Source organism: Sebastes umbrosus, chromosome 18 (genome assembly GCF_015220745.1).
Source record: "Sebastes umbrosus isolate fSebUmb1 chromosome 18, fSebUmb1.pri, whole genome shotgun sequence".
In the NCBI taxonomy this organism is placed as follows: Eukaryota; Metazoa; Chordata; class Actinopteri; order Perciformes; family Sebastidae; genus Sebastes; species Sebastes umbrosus.
Window position 1 is genome coordinate 2309802 of NC_051286.1, and position 14579 is coordinate 2324380.

Here is a 14579-nt window from a genome sequence, read left to right on the forward strand (position 1 = left end):
TGTTGTGTTGTCTGCAGGTGGTGGACTGTTCCTGGGATGAGACGGTGAAGATCTACACACCTGCCTGTCTGTCTGCTGGAACACACAATACAGCATCGTAGAACACACACACAGCACTGTACTTGTATCGTTGTGAGGACACTCATTGACATAATGCCTTCCCTAGCCCCTTACCCTAACCTTAACCATCACCACTAAATGCCCACAACTAACCATAAAACCAAGTCTGAACCCTCAAACAAGTGAGGACCAAAACAACCTCACTTTACAAAAACGTCCTCACACTGAACGTCTAAAACTCAAACTGGTCCTCACAAAGGTAGTTGTACAAACACACACACACACACACACACACACACGTTTTTGCCTCGTTAATTTGACTGAAAAGTGACTCTCACAGTGCCGGCATCAAAGTAAAACCACAGCCTGTCTTTTCTTTACTTTTCTTCACTGTGAGTCACTTAAGAGTCTTTAAAGAGTCGTTCACATCCACAATGAACTTTAAACAATTTTACTGCCATGGGTTCAGGAATAAGCACCATTCCCGCTAAAACATAATATTTAATTAAAATTATGTTTCAGGGAGAATATGACAGGACAATCTGTCTGAGTCAGCTCAGCAGGAGATCAGCTGAGTGATTGATTGATAACATTAAATGTTCACATCGTGGCAGGGCTGGACTGGCCATCTGGTATACCGGGCACTTTCCCGGTGGGCCGACATACCTTTTGGACCGATGCAACTGTTCCTATTTCTATTGTTTGTTGGTTTAGTTTTTTTGTTTTTTTTTCTGTGGACGAGCCGACTCACGGCACGGGGGAGGAGAGTGAGAACGAGGGTGTTGTAATTTAACAATACAATGTTGGCGTCCTTTTTATAAAATAGTTAGTGAACTGTTCGTCATCGTGAATGAAACACTACAGAATATGATTTTACAGGGGAAACACTTCCAGAAGAGTTGGTGCTCAGATGAAGGCTGTGATATCTGTAAATAATAAATTCATTATTTAAATAACCTAATGGTCCCAAATGATGTGAAGTTGCGTAGTTTTAAGTCAAAAGTCATATTTCGTCATATCCGTTCTGTATCCGTCAACCAAAACAAACCTCAGCGAGCCGAAACGAGAAAGTAGAAAACGTTGGAGGGTCTGCGTGGATACGAGCTGCATCCTCACATGTTGAATCCAAAGTGGTAAACAACTTTACCATAACGGCTACGTGCCCCCACAAAGTGATAAATACACACACACACACACACACTTTCATTTAATTGCCATACTGAATCGATTCATAATGTTTAATTGAGTCTTAATGAACAAGTTGTGTTGACTTCTCTGTGAATGAATTATGTAAATCAGGATGTTTTCAGTGACTGATCCATAATCTCCGTGTCATTATCTTCTTCTTCTTCTGTTATCTCGCTGAGTTTCTGTTTAACTGGATAAAAAAAAAAATGTCAACTGTGACTAATTTCACCACTGAAATGTCATCAGTGTAGATATGATGATCATGTATGAGCGGTGCCTTCAATAAAGATGTTGATATCATCAAGAGAAACGCTCTGACTGCGTATTCATCTCATCAGCCTCCGAGTCACACAGTCCTCTCACTAAAGGAACATCTTCATTCAGATGTTGGAGGATTTTTAAAAGATGTTTTTAAATATTAATCGCAACAAATATTTCCTGAGCGAACTCTGGTGAGACTCGCCACCCGACGACCCGACGACCCGACACGTTCTCCATCCTACCTCGTCACATACTGACGCTTTGTCAGACGCCTCGGCGTCACTTTCCAGTCGCAGTAAACATGCTGCTTCGGTCTTTCCTGTTACGCAGCAACATTTCTATCCACATGAATTTCTTCCTCATATTTTCTTTAAAATGTGTCAAATATTTAGAACAAAACAGAATAATACACGTTAAAAATACTTTAGTTTTACCTACTCATTTTGACCATGTCTCCAGAAGAACTATAAATCATGAAATTATAAAAATATTCTTTAAGCTCTCTGATTTTATATATATATATATATTTATATATATTTATATATATATATATATATATATATGAGCCCATGATGATGATGATGTTGGTGGTGGTGTGTGTCATAAGGAGCTCCCCCACTCGTCCTCGCTGCAGCCAATCACAGCTCTCGTAGTGATGATGCGTGAAGCGTTCCTCTCTGCCCTGCAGCCAATCACAGCTCTCCTGGTGGTGATGATGCGTGAAGGGTTCCTCTCTGTGCAGGGAAACCCAGCTGAGCTCTTGTTGAGAACAAAAACACTGTGAAGACACATTCTCCACGCCGCTCCTCCTCCTCTTCCGCCCCCTTTTCCTCCTCCTCTTCCTCCTCTTCCTCTTCATCCTCTTCCTCCTTCTCTTCCTCCTCTTCCTCTTCCTCCTCCACTCGTTTCGTTCCTCAAGTCTTTCTGTCACGATCTTATGTTCATGTCCTCTCATCTTTCTTCACTCTTTTCTTCTGCCCTCTTTTCCTTTTCTTCCCTTGTTCTGTCCTCTTTATCTTCACCTCCATTTCTTTTATCTTTTCCTTTTACATCTTCTCATCTCCTTTATTTCTTTGGTCCTCTTGGTTCTTTCCTTTTCCCTTCCTTTCCTTTTCGTCCCACCCCTTTCCTTCCATTTCCTGTCCTGTCCTTTCCTCTACCTTCACTTTCCTTTCATGTATTTCCCTCTTTTTGATTGCTTCAATTTCCTTTTCTTCCCATCCTTTCCCTTCTTCCCTTTCTTCTCCTGCTTTCTTTTTTCTTTCCATTCCTGTCCTTCCCCTCCCTTTATCTCCTCTCCTCTCCTTTTCCTTTATTGTTCCTTTCCTTTCTGTTCTTTTCTTCTCTCCCATCCTCTTTATATCCATCTTCTTGTTTCCTCCTGTTTTTCCTCCCCCCCTCTTCCTCTTCTCCTCCTCCTCCTCCTCCTCCTCCTCCTTCACTCTCTCAGACTTTAAATGATTCTGCAGCAAACAAACCGGCTGAGCTGCAAAACGTTGACCAGTTTATTCTTTTATTATAACCTGACTGTTGAAAACGTCACAGAGGACCTTCAGTCTGTCAAAGATCCTAAAATGAGAGGATGCATCCCTCCGGTGGGACTCTGAGCTCCGTCCAGAGGGCTGAATCGTGACCGTCTCTCTGGAGATTCATGGAATTAAAAGGATTTCCATTCAAGCTGCTGCAGATTTAAAGAAATGAATTCACATTATGATGTTTCGTGCAGATTAAACATTTCTCTACCAGCGAAGGATTATGAGACAAACCTAGATAGATGTGAAATTTACATATTTTCATCATTTTGAAAAAGGTTAACAGTTAAAGGAGAAGACATGTGTCTGTTTTAGTATGCAAGAAGCATTTCATTTACATTTTGAGATTTATTTCAGGTTATGGAAGTGCATCACATTCTTCTACATTATGCCTTCTGTATTGCATAATTATGACTTTTTTTTCTTTTTCATTTCTATCTCAGAATTATGAAATACGTTCCTTCAAACCTGTAAAACATTTAGTCATTTTATTACACAGAAGATTTAACTGTAATTAACAATTAAATATATATATTATTATATTATATATTTAATTGTTTATACACATGCAAAATATATATATAACAATATATATAACAATATATATATTGTTATAATATTATATATTGAATTGACATGGGATTAAACAATTAAATATATAATATAATAATATATATATTGAATTGTTCATATATTTAATTGTTTAATCATATGCAAATTATATATATATGTTATAATATTATATATTTAATTAGCATGTGATTAAACAATTAAATATATAATATAATAATATATATATTGAATTGTTCATATATTTAATTTTATAATCACATGCAAATTATATATATATATATGTTATACAATTATATATTTAATTTGCATGTGATTAAACAATTAACAGGGAATAGTAACCAATTTTCTTTGTAATTTCTACCCTAGTTTCTGCCAAAAAAAGTTATATATATATACATTTATATATATATATATATATTGTTTTTTTTAATTCATAAAATGTTGTTATTTTCAAATATATTCAAATTACCATGAAAAAAATAGACAAAAAAAAAACCCTGACCTGAGAGATGACAGCTGGTCAACTAAAAGAAACATGTTGAAATATGTCAATTTTAATTGCACATTTGCAGGAATTTGACTTAATACGTCTTCTCAGTCATTCACTGTGATTGTGTGCTACATATTAATTTGTAAATCCATATGAGAATGGAGTCAGGTCTGTTCCATTCTGTGTTTTAGGTGAAATTACTCAGCCTAATCTATATTAGCTATATAGTTTGTGGAATAATGGATGCATGCAGAGAGAGAGAGAGAGAGCGAGAACGGTGGCAGTCTAAATCCTCGGCCTCGTCTTAATCTCCTCTCAGCGTTTGAAAGCGTCTCCGTCCTCCTCTGTCTCCGCGTGTTAATTGGAAGCTAATGGTCCGTGCTCGATAAGGGCGGATCTTCCTCCCTCGTGGCCTGGAAGCTGATTTTTCTGATGAAATATTTCAATTAAAATATTGTCCAAGTCATTTCCACGCCTGTTATGAGTGATGGTGATGTCTCTGTTTCTGATAAGCAGGAAGAGGAGAAAGAAAAAGATTCTCCACCGTGGTGGCAAACATCCAAACATCTTTCTCTACAGGGAAAAAAGCTGCAGGTGTTTTCATCCATGATTTTCATTATAAAATCATCATTATGTGCTGCAGCTTTATTCACACTTTGTGTCAACAGTTTGTCTCCTGTTCCTGTTTGTGCATTAGAGTCCCAGTATCTTATTTATTGTCACCTGGAGCTCATTCAACATCACGTGATCATCACACCTGAGGAAGGGAGGACAGGTGCAACCACTTCACCTTAATGAGAAGCTACATGAGCTGCCGTCCTCTCTTTCTTCTGCATTTTTCACCCGAGCCATCTTTAGTGTGTCCTGGAAGTGAATTCCCTCCCTTCATATTTATCTTAATCAACGCTCACTATTTCTTAAGATTTTTGATTTTTTTTAACTTTATTAAGACTAGGAATTTGCCTAATTGTTTCACCATACATCGATGCAATGGAGGTGAAAGCATTTTGACTAACTTAAAGCTTCAGTAGGCAGAATAGTTTTGGCACCATTGGGCAAAAGTGTTCTGAGAGATTTACAAATCTTTTTTTATTGTTTTTTTTTTTTGCATGTCAAAGGTTATTTTATCAAATGTAGAACATAACTCAGTGTCCGTGACATGAAATAAAAACAGAAAAAAATTTTGAGTTTTGAACTGTTGGACGAACAAAACATGAAGTCATCTTAGGTCCAAGAAAATCCCTGTCAGACATTTTTATTGGCATTTTATAGAGCGTTTGATTCATTGAAAATAACCGATATTAAAAAAATCCAATTAATTCTCTCAACATGTCTCTTTTCCTGCTCGTGTCCTGTGTGTTGATGTGCACCGGTTTCACTTGTACTTAATGTTCTAAGCTGCTTCTACATGCTAATGCGCCTTAACAGAATCTCTTGATAATTTAATCTTCATCTGCTAATTTTCTGATTTATTTCATCTTATAAATCTTTTATCCGTCACGCCAATAAAGCAGATTTGAAGTGAACTAAATTGTACTGAGGAGAGAGATGGAGGGTTCACGCTGAGGTAAAGGCAGAAGAAGAGTAAATGTAGTTGTAAAGCATTTTGTTCTCGTACCGTAGTTTTGTGCTAAACATTGTCCGGACGTTCTCGGTCCCCAGAGGATGAGTTCTACTGGCTTCTCCTCCGGCTTCATCATGTGTTGGTATTCATGGTTTTGAGTGAAATGACTCGACAGACATTCGTGGTCTTTGTGAAGTTTGGTGATCCTCTTGACTTCTCATCTAGCGCCGCCATCAGGTCAACAACGTGTCCAATACTTTGATTATTGAACACTATATGCACACTGAGTCTGACGGGTTTTATTATTCTATTCAGTGCGAAAAATGTACAATATGAGAGCGGTCTCCTGGGAGAAAGTCTGGTGATTTTAGACCCATCCATATTATCCGCTGACTATTAACCCTCTTCGCCATTCAGATCTCGCTCTCTCTCCATTCACCCACATCACTCCATTCGTGTGGACATCGCGGCGTGGCTGTTCTTCTTCTTTTGCTACATGCACCCACACACACACACACGCATCCATGCACTCTTACACCACTGACTACTGATACTGATCTTTACATTTATTCGTTAATTACTGTTTTTGTAAATAAACTTTGTTAATTTTTGCATTTACCTCGTCTCCACTCCCATTGTTCTTGCAGCCTAAGAGCCGGGATGTAACAAATGGGGGCTCGTCCGGGATCTGAACCCGGGACCTCTCGTTGAGTGGAGGGGTCGTCACAAAAGGCACTAGCGAGCGCGCATGACGCCACAGCTGTTGGATTTTCCCGGAAAAAAATGGTCCACATTCTTCACATTAAAAGCAGTCTACAGGCTGATAGAGGAAACCCAGAAAGTTGCGGAAGGTCTAATTTTGTAGGTTTACAACCTAAAAAACGTTAATATGTGTAAAAACCTACATACAGTCCCTTTAAACCTAAATATAGTGGTTTTGATGCCAAAAATAAAGTGACGTCAAGGCGACGAGTTGGGATGAGAATGTGTTGGAGAGCCGGTGCGTCTCACACAGATGCTAAATGATGCCTTGTGCGTCGCTATCTGACGCCCTGGGAATGAGAACAGGTTGGTTGTTCTTGTTGGTCTCGCTGGTTGTTATAACTCTGAATGTCTCTTGAAAAACAGACCTGTTTTTATTTCATATCTATCTGTGTGTTCACAGTTTATTTAGTTTGATGTTTGATGCCCCCACTCTTTTTTTTTCTTTACCTTTTCTCAATACTATTCTTTTATTCTTTTATTTGTGTATCTGTGTGCTGTTCAGTGTGTACTGTACTGTGAACACAGGATGTCCATGCAAAAGAGAGACCTGCTTTCATTGGACCAGTCTGTATAAATAAAGGTTGAATGAATGAATGAAAGTCAATGAGACTACAAGTTACACAAATTTGATTTATTTTTCCTCTTGTGTTTTGTTCTATTCATTTCTATGGAAAATGCATTTATGTAGGTTTCTGTGGAAGCTCTCTCTGTCTCTCTCTCTCTCTTCTCTCTTGTCTCTCTCTCTCTCTCTCTCTCTCTCTCTGTCTCTCTCTCTCTCTCTCTTTCTCTCTCTCTCTCTCTCTCTCTCTCTCTCTCTCTCTGGTACTCTGGCCAAGAGGCTCTGCGGCAAAATGTCATATTTCACTCCTCTCAGCTCTCAGAGGACGAGCTCTCCTCTACTGTACTCTACTCTACCTGCTGTACATCTGCTGCTGCTTCTACTGTACTCTACTGCTGGTTCTGCTGCAGCTGGTGGTGCTGCTGGTGCTGGTTCTGCTGGGACCCACTTCTCCTCCTCCTCCTCCTCTTCTTCCTCTTCCTTTGCGCCTCTCTTTGTCTTTTTTGGAACAGAAGCGCACAGAAAAAGTGGCAGATGAAGTTGGTGATAATGAGTTAGTGGAAGAGTTTTTGAATATTTTTTTTACTGTAACTGAGAAAAAAAGGAGCTGCAGTTTAAACAACTAAAAGAGACTTTAAATCTTTCTTTACTGAAAGCTCCTGATTGAGTTTAGCAGCAGTGCGTCGCGGCTGTGCGTAAAAGCCAAACTCTCCATCCTCCTCCTCCTCTCATCCTCTGAACCTCTCCAACCCGGGCTGAGCTGTGCTGAGCTGTGCTGGAACAGGAACCATCACTTACCGCCCATCTGCTGTATGACTCTCTGTAAAGCGAGCAGCAGCAGCAGCAGCAGCAGCATTAAGCCGCCATGGAGGTGTTTAAGAGCCGGTTCCTGGGCATCGGAGTGGCCGTTGCGCACGGTGTTTTCTCCGGCTCGCTGAACATCCTGCTGAAGTTCCTCATCAGCAATTATCACTTCAGCTTCCTGACGCTCATCCAGCTGCTGACCAGCAGCACAGCAGCTCTGACTCTGGAGGTGCTCCGGAGGCTTGGGAAGGTCACGGTGCCTCCGTTCAGCCTGCAGCTCTCCAAGGTAACAACACATCCATCTGCTCATCCACACACACAGACCTCCAGGGGGGTAGTTTACACTGTGTAACATATACTGCAACTTCTTATGTCTCAGGTAGGTTGTTATTCAGAAGTGTACAAGAAGGCTAATTATACATTATAGACCTAACAAAGCAAAAACAACACTTCAATTAATTTAATTAAACTTAAACTATTAGGACTTTAAGAACTTAAACATGCACTATCTGCCTTTAAACATGCACTAACTGCCTTTAAACATGCACTAACTGCCTTTAAACATGCACTAACTGCCTTTAAACATGCACTAACTGCCTTTAAACATGCACTAACTGCCTTTAAACATGCACTATCTACCTTTAAACATACACTATCTACCTTTTAACATGCACTATCTACCTTTAAACATGCACTATCTACATTTAAACATGCACTATCTGCCTTTTAACATGCACTATCTGCCTTTAAACATGCACTAACTGCCTTTAAACATGCACTAACTGCCTTTAAACATGCACTATCTGCCTTTAAACATGCACTAACTGCCTTTAAACATGCACTAACTGCCTTTAAACATGCACTATCTGCCTTTAAACATGCACTACCTTTAAACATGCACTATCTACCTTTTAACATGCACTATCTGCCTTTAAACATGCACTATCTACATTTAAACATGCACTATCTACCTTTAAACATGCACTATCTACCTTTTAACATGCACTATCTACCTTTAAACATGCACTAACTGCCTTTAAACATGCACTATCTGCCTTTAAACATGCACTAACTGCCTTTAAACATGCACTATCTACCTTTTAACATGCACTATCTGCCTTTAAACATGCACTAACTGCCTTTAAACATGCACTATCTACCTTTTAACATGCACTATCTACCTTTAAACATGCACTATCTACCTTTTAACATGCACTATCTGCCAGGGATTAATAAAGGTTCATCTTATCTTATCTTATCTTAAATATTACTTAAAGTTGGCTAAAATGTCTAAACGAGCTACATAACATCCACAGCTTTGTATTTATTTTGTAAAATAGAAAAATAATAATAGTTATAGTGGATTACAGTCACGTCTTTCTGGCTTGAACCTCCAGCTGTAAAATTAGGAGACTATATTTTATTGATTCACAAACTAAAGCACAACCTTCATTATTCATAAGCATGTCATGGCATCACTACAATTTAATGTTCCTCCCAATATTGGTCAAAGTGCCTGCTGGTATTTTCCAGTTGATTGATTGATTGATTGATTGATTGATTGATTGATTGATTGACTGACTGACTGTATAACTGACCGGCTGACAGATTGGCTGAGTAGCTGACTGACACCGTTCATTAACTTTATTGGCAGGACTGTTTATCAAAATCACTACGACCAAAAAAGGTTCAAGGTTCTTTATTGACGACCAGTACACGCTCGTTATATATATGGAAGTGAAATATCGTTTTCCCAACAACAACAACAACAACAACAACAACAACAACAACAGAGGAGACACACCATTAAAAGGAGTCAAGGACTCTGTGGGTGTTCAGAGTCCTGATGGTTTGGAGGAAGATGATGTTGCAGACCTGGCCCGGGTGCTCTGGAACCTCCTTCCAGATGTCAGGAGATGGTGGGAGGCGTCAGCTGCTATGTTAGAAGCCTCTTGGACACACCGTACTCGGTAGATGAAGAGAGACACCCATGATCCTTTCTGCAGTTTTAGGGACCTGCAGTCTGTGATGCAGTTTGATGCTCTCAACGATGCCTCTGTAGAATGAGCTCGTGATTTGTGGGGGAGTGTTTGCCTTCTTTGTCTTCTTGTTGAAAGAGCTGTGGTGTTGGTGGAGCAGGTCAGGTTTTCAGGATCTTGGTGCTGCTGACTCTCTGGACGGTGGAGCCCCTGATGGTCAGCGGCCTCACTGCAGCATCTCCTGAAGTTAGTGACCATCTCCTTGGTCTTCCCCACGTTTAAGGAGAGCTTAGCCAGGTTCTCCACCTCCTCTCTATGGTGCGTTTCGTCATTAGTCGTGACGAGACCCAGCTGTGGTTGGATCTGGATCTGGCAGTGCAGTCATGGAGTCAGCAGGGTGAACAGAAGTGGACTGAGCACTAGAGACGTTCTGATAACATTTTTTCCTTCCCGATGTCCAGCAACACGTGTCAATTTCAGCTTGTTAAATGCATACAGTCTTTTCAAAATAAACTTCCGTCTTCACAGGAAACAACTTGGTTAGGTTTAGTAAAAGATGGTGGTTTGAGTTGAGATAACTTCAGAAGTGGCGTAACTTAAGTACATAAGTTATGTGACGAATAAATCAACGCTGACTTCTGGTTTCACACGGGACACGGACACCGGTCTCCTGGGCGACAGTCCGGTGTTTTTGGAGCCATCCTCCCCGACTTCCTCCCTACCCGCTATTTGTTGCTCTTCATACTTCCTGGTTCACGATTACGTGGATTACAGACAAGTTGATTTTGTGGGATATATATGAATTACATAGCATCACTTTTCATAGTTATAGCTACGAACTGTGAACAAGAACAGCCTGACTGTGGAGAGCCGTTGCTCGGTGTGGTGGTGCTCGAGGTTCTGCTACCACCGAACATGACTGACTGCGGTCAGAAAGGTGAGAGAGTCCAGTGGCGGAGAGGTGTGTTGAGCCCAGTGTGCTCAGCTTCTCTATCAGCTGGTGGTATGATGGTAGTGATCACTGAAATCTATGAACAGCATTCTGACGTGAGAGTCCTGGTTTTCCAAGAGGGTTAGGACCTCCTCAGTGGACCGGATTCTGGACTTTTTTGTTTTCAAACACATACCTTTCGCTATGTCTACGTCCACACTACTCCGGCGTTTTCAAGCCCCTAAAACGGAGACGTTTGAAAAACGCTGCTGACCACATTTTAGTTTGAAAACTCCGGGGTAGCGTTTTAGTCTGGACGGACAGAAACGGAGACCTTTTGAAAACGATGATGCAGACGCCCACGTTCACTTCTAGATTGAGTCTTATATCGGTCATGACGTGTCCTTCCCTGATTTGTCTTCATGTGAACCTTTTCCAGAAGAAAACAAACGCCATCAGCCTCGACCACCAGCGGTTCATTTCAACATGGAGAACCAGTTACAAGCGTGGGTGACCTTGTTGTCTCTGCTAGCAGGAGGGAAGCTATTATTGGAGCGCTTTACATCCATTCCTGTGTCCAGCTTCCTGATTAAACCGACACGGGCATGCCCAGTGGTCATGTCATGTGCGTTTTCAGGCGTGGTAGCATGGATGGAGATTAATTCTGAAACAGCTCTTCTGGACGGAGACAGAGATGGTTTTGTTTTGACCAGTTAACACAAAGCCACATCATGGGGACTTCTCAGAAAGCTGGTCCCCACAAGGTGAATCATTACATCTTTGTTTTGGGGTAAGTGTGGATTAGGGTTATGGTTATGATATGTGATGGGCTGATATGTAATTATTGTGGTTCAGGTCTCCATGAAGTGAATGTAAGCCAACACAATGTCTCTCTCTCTCTCTCTCTCTCTCTCTGTCTGTGTGTGTGCAGGAGTTTGGTCCGGTGTGCATCCTCTCCACGCTGCAGTCCACTCTCACTCTGTGGTCTCTGCGCGGCCTCAGCCTGCCCATGTACGTCGTGTTCAAACGCTGCCTGCCGCTCTTCACGCTCAGCATCGGCGTGTGCGTGCTGAGGAACGGCGTGCCGTCCATTGGCGTGGTGATCGCCGTGATAATCACCACCAGTGGAGCCGCACTGGCTGGTAAATATACCCTTTAACCCTTTAACACTCAGCCCTCTTATCTAGAGCGGTCGGTGGGAGGGGCCCAGGGGGTCTTTAGGGGGTCCAGGGGGTCTTTAGGGGAGTCCAGGGGGTCTTTAGGGGAAGATAGCAGGTCAGCAGTAGATGTCACATAGAAGTGGTGTACATCATCTGAAAGCTGGGAACATGAGGATTAATTTGAGATGCTGCTCAGTACTGTTTATAAAAAGTACAAATTAATGAATCAATTAAAATAATTATAAAAGTGTTTAGAACATTATGATAGAAGTATATGATGGTCATCCCCATGCTCTATTACGTCTCATAAGTTGTTGCAGCATTTTTTTTGGGTAGATGAGTTCACTTCTCTCCAACTTTAACTTCTTTAGTTTTAATGTGGAAAGCTGCAGCGGTGAAATGAACAATCGTTCCTCCAATTTCACCATTTTTCATGGAAGAAAAAGAAGAAGAGTTTGATCTTGCAAGAGATTGAATTTGTATTTATTTTTGTGGTGATGTGCTAGATTAGATATTCCTGGAGGGAATGTCTTTCTTTTCATTTCCAAAGTTAAATTGACTTCTTCTTTTCTCCCTCTCTATCCATCCATCTAAAGCTAATCAGAGCTTCACTTGCATCTCTTCCTCTCCTCTATCGTTACTCTTCCTCTCCCTCCGATAACTCCTTTACTTCCTCCATCCCTCCTCTCCTTCTTAACGTCGCTATCTCTTTAACTTTCACAAGATAAAGTAAATACAGAGTCTGATCCCGAACAGCATTTTGTGTTTTGCAGCTTTTCTTCATACGTAGAGCTGTTTAAGCATTAACATTAATTTCTGGTCCTGTAAAGATGCTTTTAATCATCTTTTCCCAGCAGTAACCATTTCATCTTCCATTACTGTTAATGATGCCGAAGTCATAAACACAAAAAACCTACAGATAATTCATTTCCTGATTCCATCTCCGCAGGAGGGGGGTCTAAAACATCAAGTGTGAAATGTGCAGAAATACGAATCTAATGGACTGATTCATCATTCGGGGTTTAATCTTTGTGATAATCGCCTTTTTCTCCCGTGAATCATTTCTTATTTTTGCATCTTCCAGATGTCATTCGTGGATTAATTAAAGTGAGATGATGTTTCCATGTATTTAGCTCAGATCTAAGCAAATACTGTTTTTAAAAAAAAAATTCTTGGCAATAAATAGTGGCTTCAAATCGCCTCATTAACACCTCATGAAATGACTCGTGCAGAAGTTCGGAGGACGATGGGTTTGAATTTGACACCAGAGACGGCTGTTTGTTTTCTGTTTTTAAAGGAAATCTAAGTAATATCAATATAAATCATGAATATTATATAAAACACTCTTGACTTCCTGCCCAGGTGCTGGCGACCTCACTGGCGATCCCTTCGGTTACGTCACCGGCGTGTTGGCGGTCATCATCCACGCCTCCTACCTGGTCCTGATCCAGAAAACCAGTCACGACAGCGAGTACGGACCGCTCACAGCGCAGTACGCCATCGCCATCATGGCCTCGCCGGTAAGTAAGTCCCGTCGAGCAAGGCATTAACGCTGGGACGGAGGTCCGGGTTTGATTCCCACTGAGCAGTTTGTCTTTGCTTCATTTACTTCTCTTTCTTCTGTCTCTTTTATTTCCTTTAAAATACTTATTCTAAACCTGACCTCCTGTGAGAACAGAAGTTTATTTTGAAAGGACACTATGCATGTAACGAGCGTATATTGACACGCCGTCCCCGGTCCGTCCAAAAGTAACGCTAGAGGGGATAGCCTGTGCGTCTCCGATGCTGAGGGGGAACTGACCAAGCGCCGATATTTGACGAGTTGAGAGTGTTTTGTCTCAACCTTTCTCACTAACTTTGTCTCTTTGTGTCTTTGTGTCTTTGTCTCTCAGGTGCTCCTCGTGTGCTCCCTCATCTCCATGGACACCATCCACATGTGGTCGTACGACGGCTGGAAGGACCCCCACATCACGGTGATCTTCCTCTGCTGCATCTTCATCGGCTGCGCCATGAACTTCACCACGCTGCACTGCACCTACATCAACTCCGCCGTCACCACCAGCTTCGTCGGCGTGGTCAAGAGCATCGCCACCATCACCGTCGGCATGCTGGCGTTCAGCAATGTCGCGCCGACCCGCCTGTTCATCGGCGGCGTGGTGGTCAACACCGTCGGCTCCATCATCTACTGCGTGGTCAAGTACTTTGAGACGAAGAGGAAGAGCATGTACGAGGACCTGGAGGAGGCCGGGAAGGACGGAACGTCGCCCGGCGAGCCGCACGCAGAGAAGCCGTCTCTGAACGGCGACGGGCCCGCCGCCGGCGCTCTGGATCTATCTGATCCGGGACAGATAGAGGGAATGTTGAGCAGTGACAGGAAGGAGGAGGTAGCACCAGCTGGATTGGCCAACGGGGAGGTGTGGACAGGAGACGGCGCACAAGGAGACGGAGGAGCGAACTCCCGCGTCATGACGGAACAGGAGGCGCTGGAGATGCAGAGGGAGCACCTCAACAGGGAGAACGCCGCCCCCGGGCAGTCGGCTAGTGACAGCTACGTCGGGGTGTGGCGCTCCATCAGACATCTGCAGTTTATGAAGAAAGAGCCTTTGATTGATAACATGGAGCAGCAGAGTCCATGAGGGCGGGACGGGGACCTGGACAGACTCTAGAACAGAAAACAGAGGATCAAAAAAATGCTGCAGAAACCACAGAAGAA

General features: G+C 42.0%; 2 protein-coding genes across 6 annotated transcripts in view; both read left to right on the top strand.

The window, feature by feature from the left end:
- The window catches only part of pex7 (peroxisomal biogenesis factor 7), a 50371-nt gene extending 48813 nt beyond the window's left edge, over positions 1–1558 (top strand). For all 5 annotated transcript variants that reach the window (XM_037750471.1, XM_037750472.1, XM_037750473.1 and 2 more), the window contains one exon: positions 18–1558. In XM_037750471.1, coding sequence (XP_037606399.1) covers positions 18–101 — 84 coding nt within the window. In that variant the 3' untranslated portion in view covers positions 102–1558. The remainder of the gene's footprint in view (positions 1–17) is intronic.
- A 6018-nt stretch (positions 1559–7576) lies between these two features.
- Positions 7577–14508, top strand: LOC119476863 (solute carrier family 35 member D3). The gene is made up of 4 exons (XM_037750464.1): positions 7577–8082; positions 11638–11848; positions 13229–13386; positions 13759–14508. Exons 1-4 carry the CDS (start codon positions 7858–7860, stop codon positions 14500–14502), a joined length of 1338 nt encoding a protein of 445 aa, XP_037606392.1. The 5' UTR covers positions 7577–7857; the 3' UTR covers positions 14503–14508.
- The last annotated feature ends 71 nt before the right edge of the window (positions 14509–14579 follow it).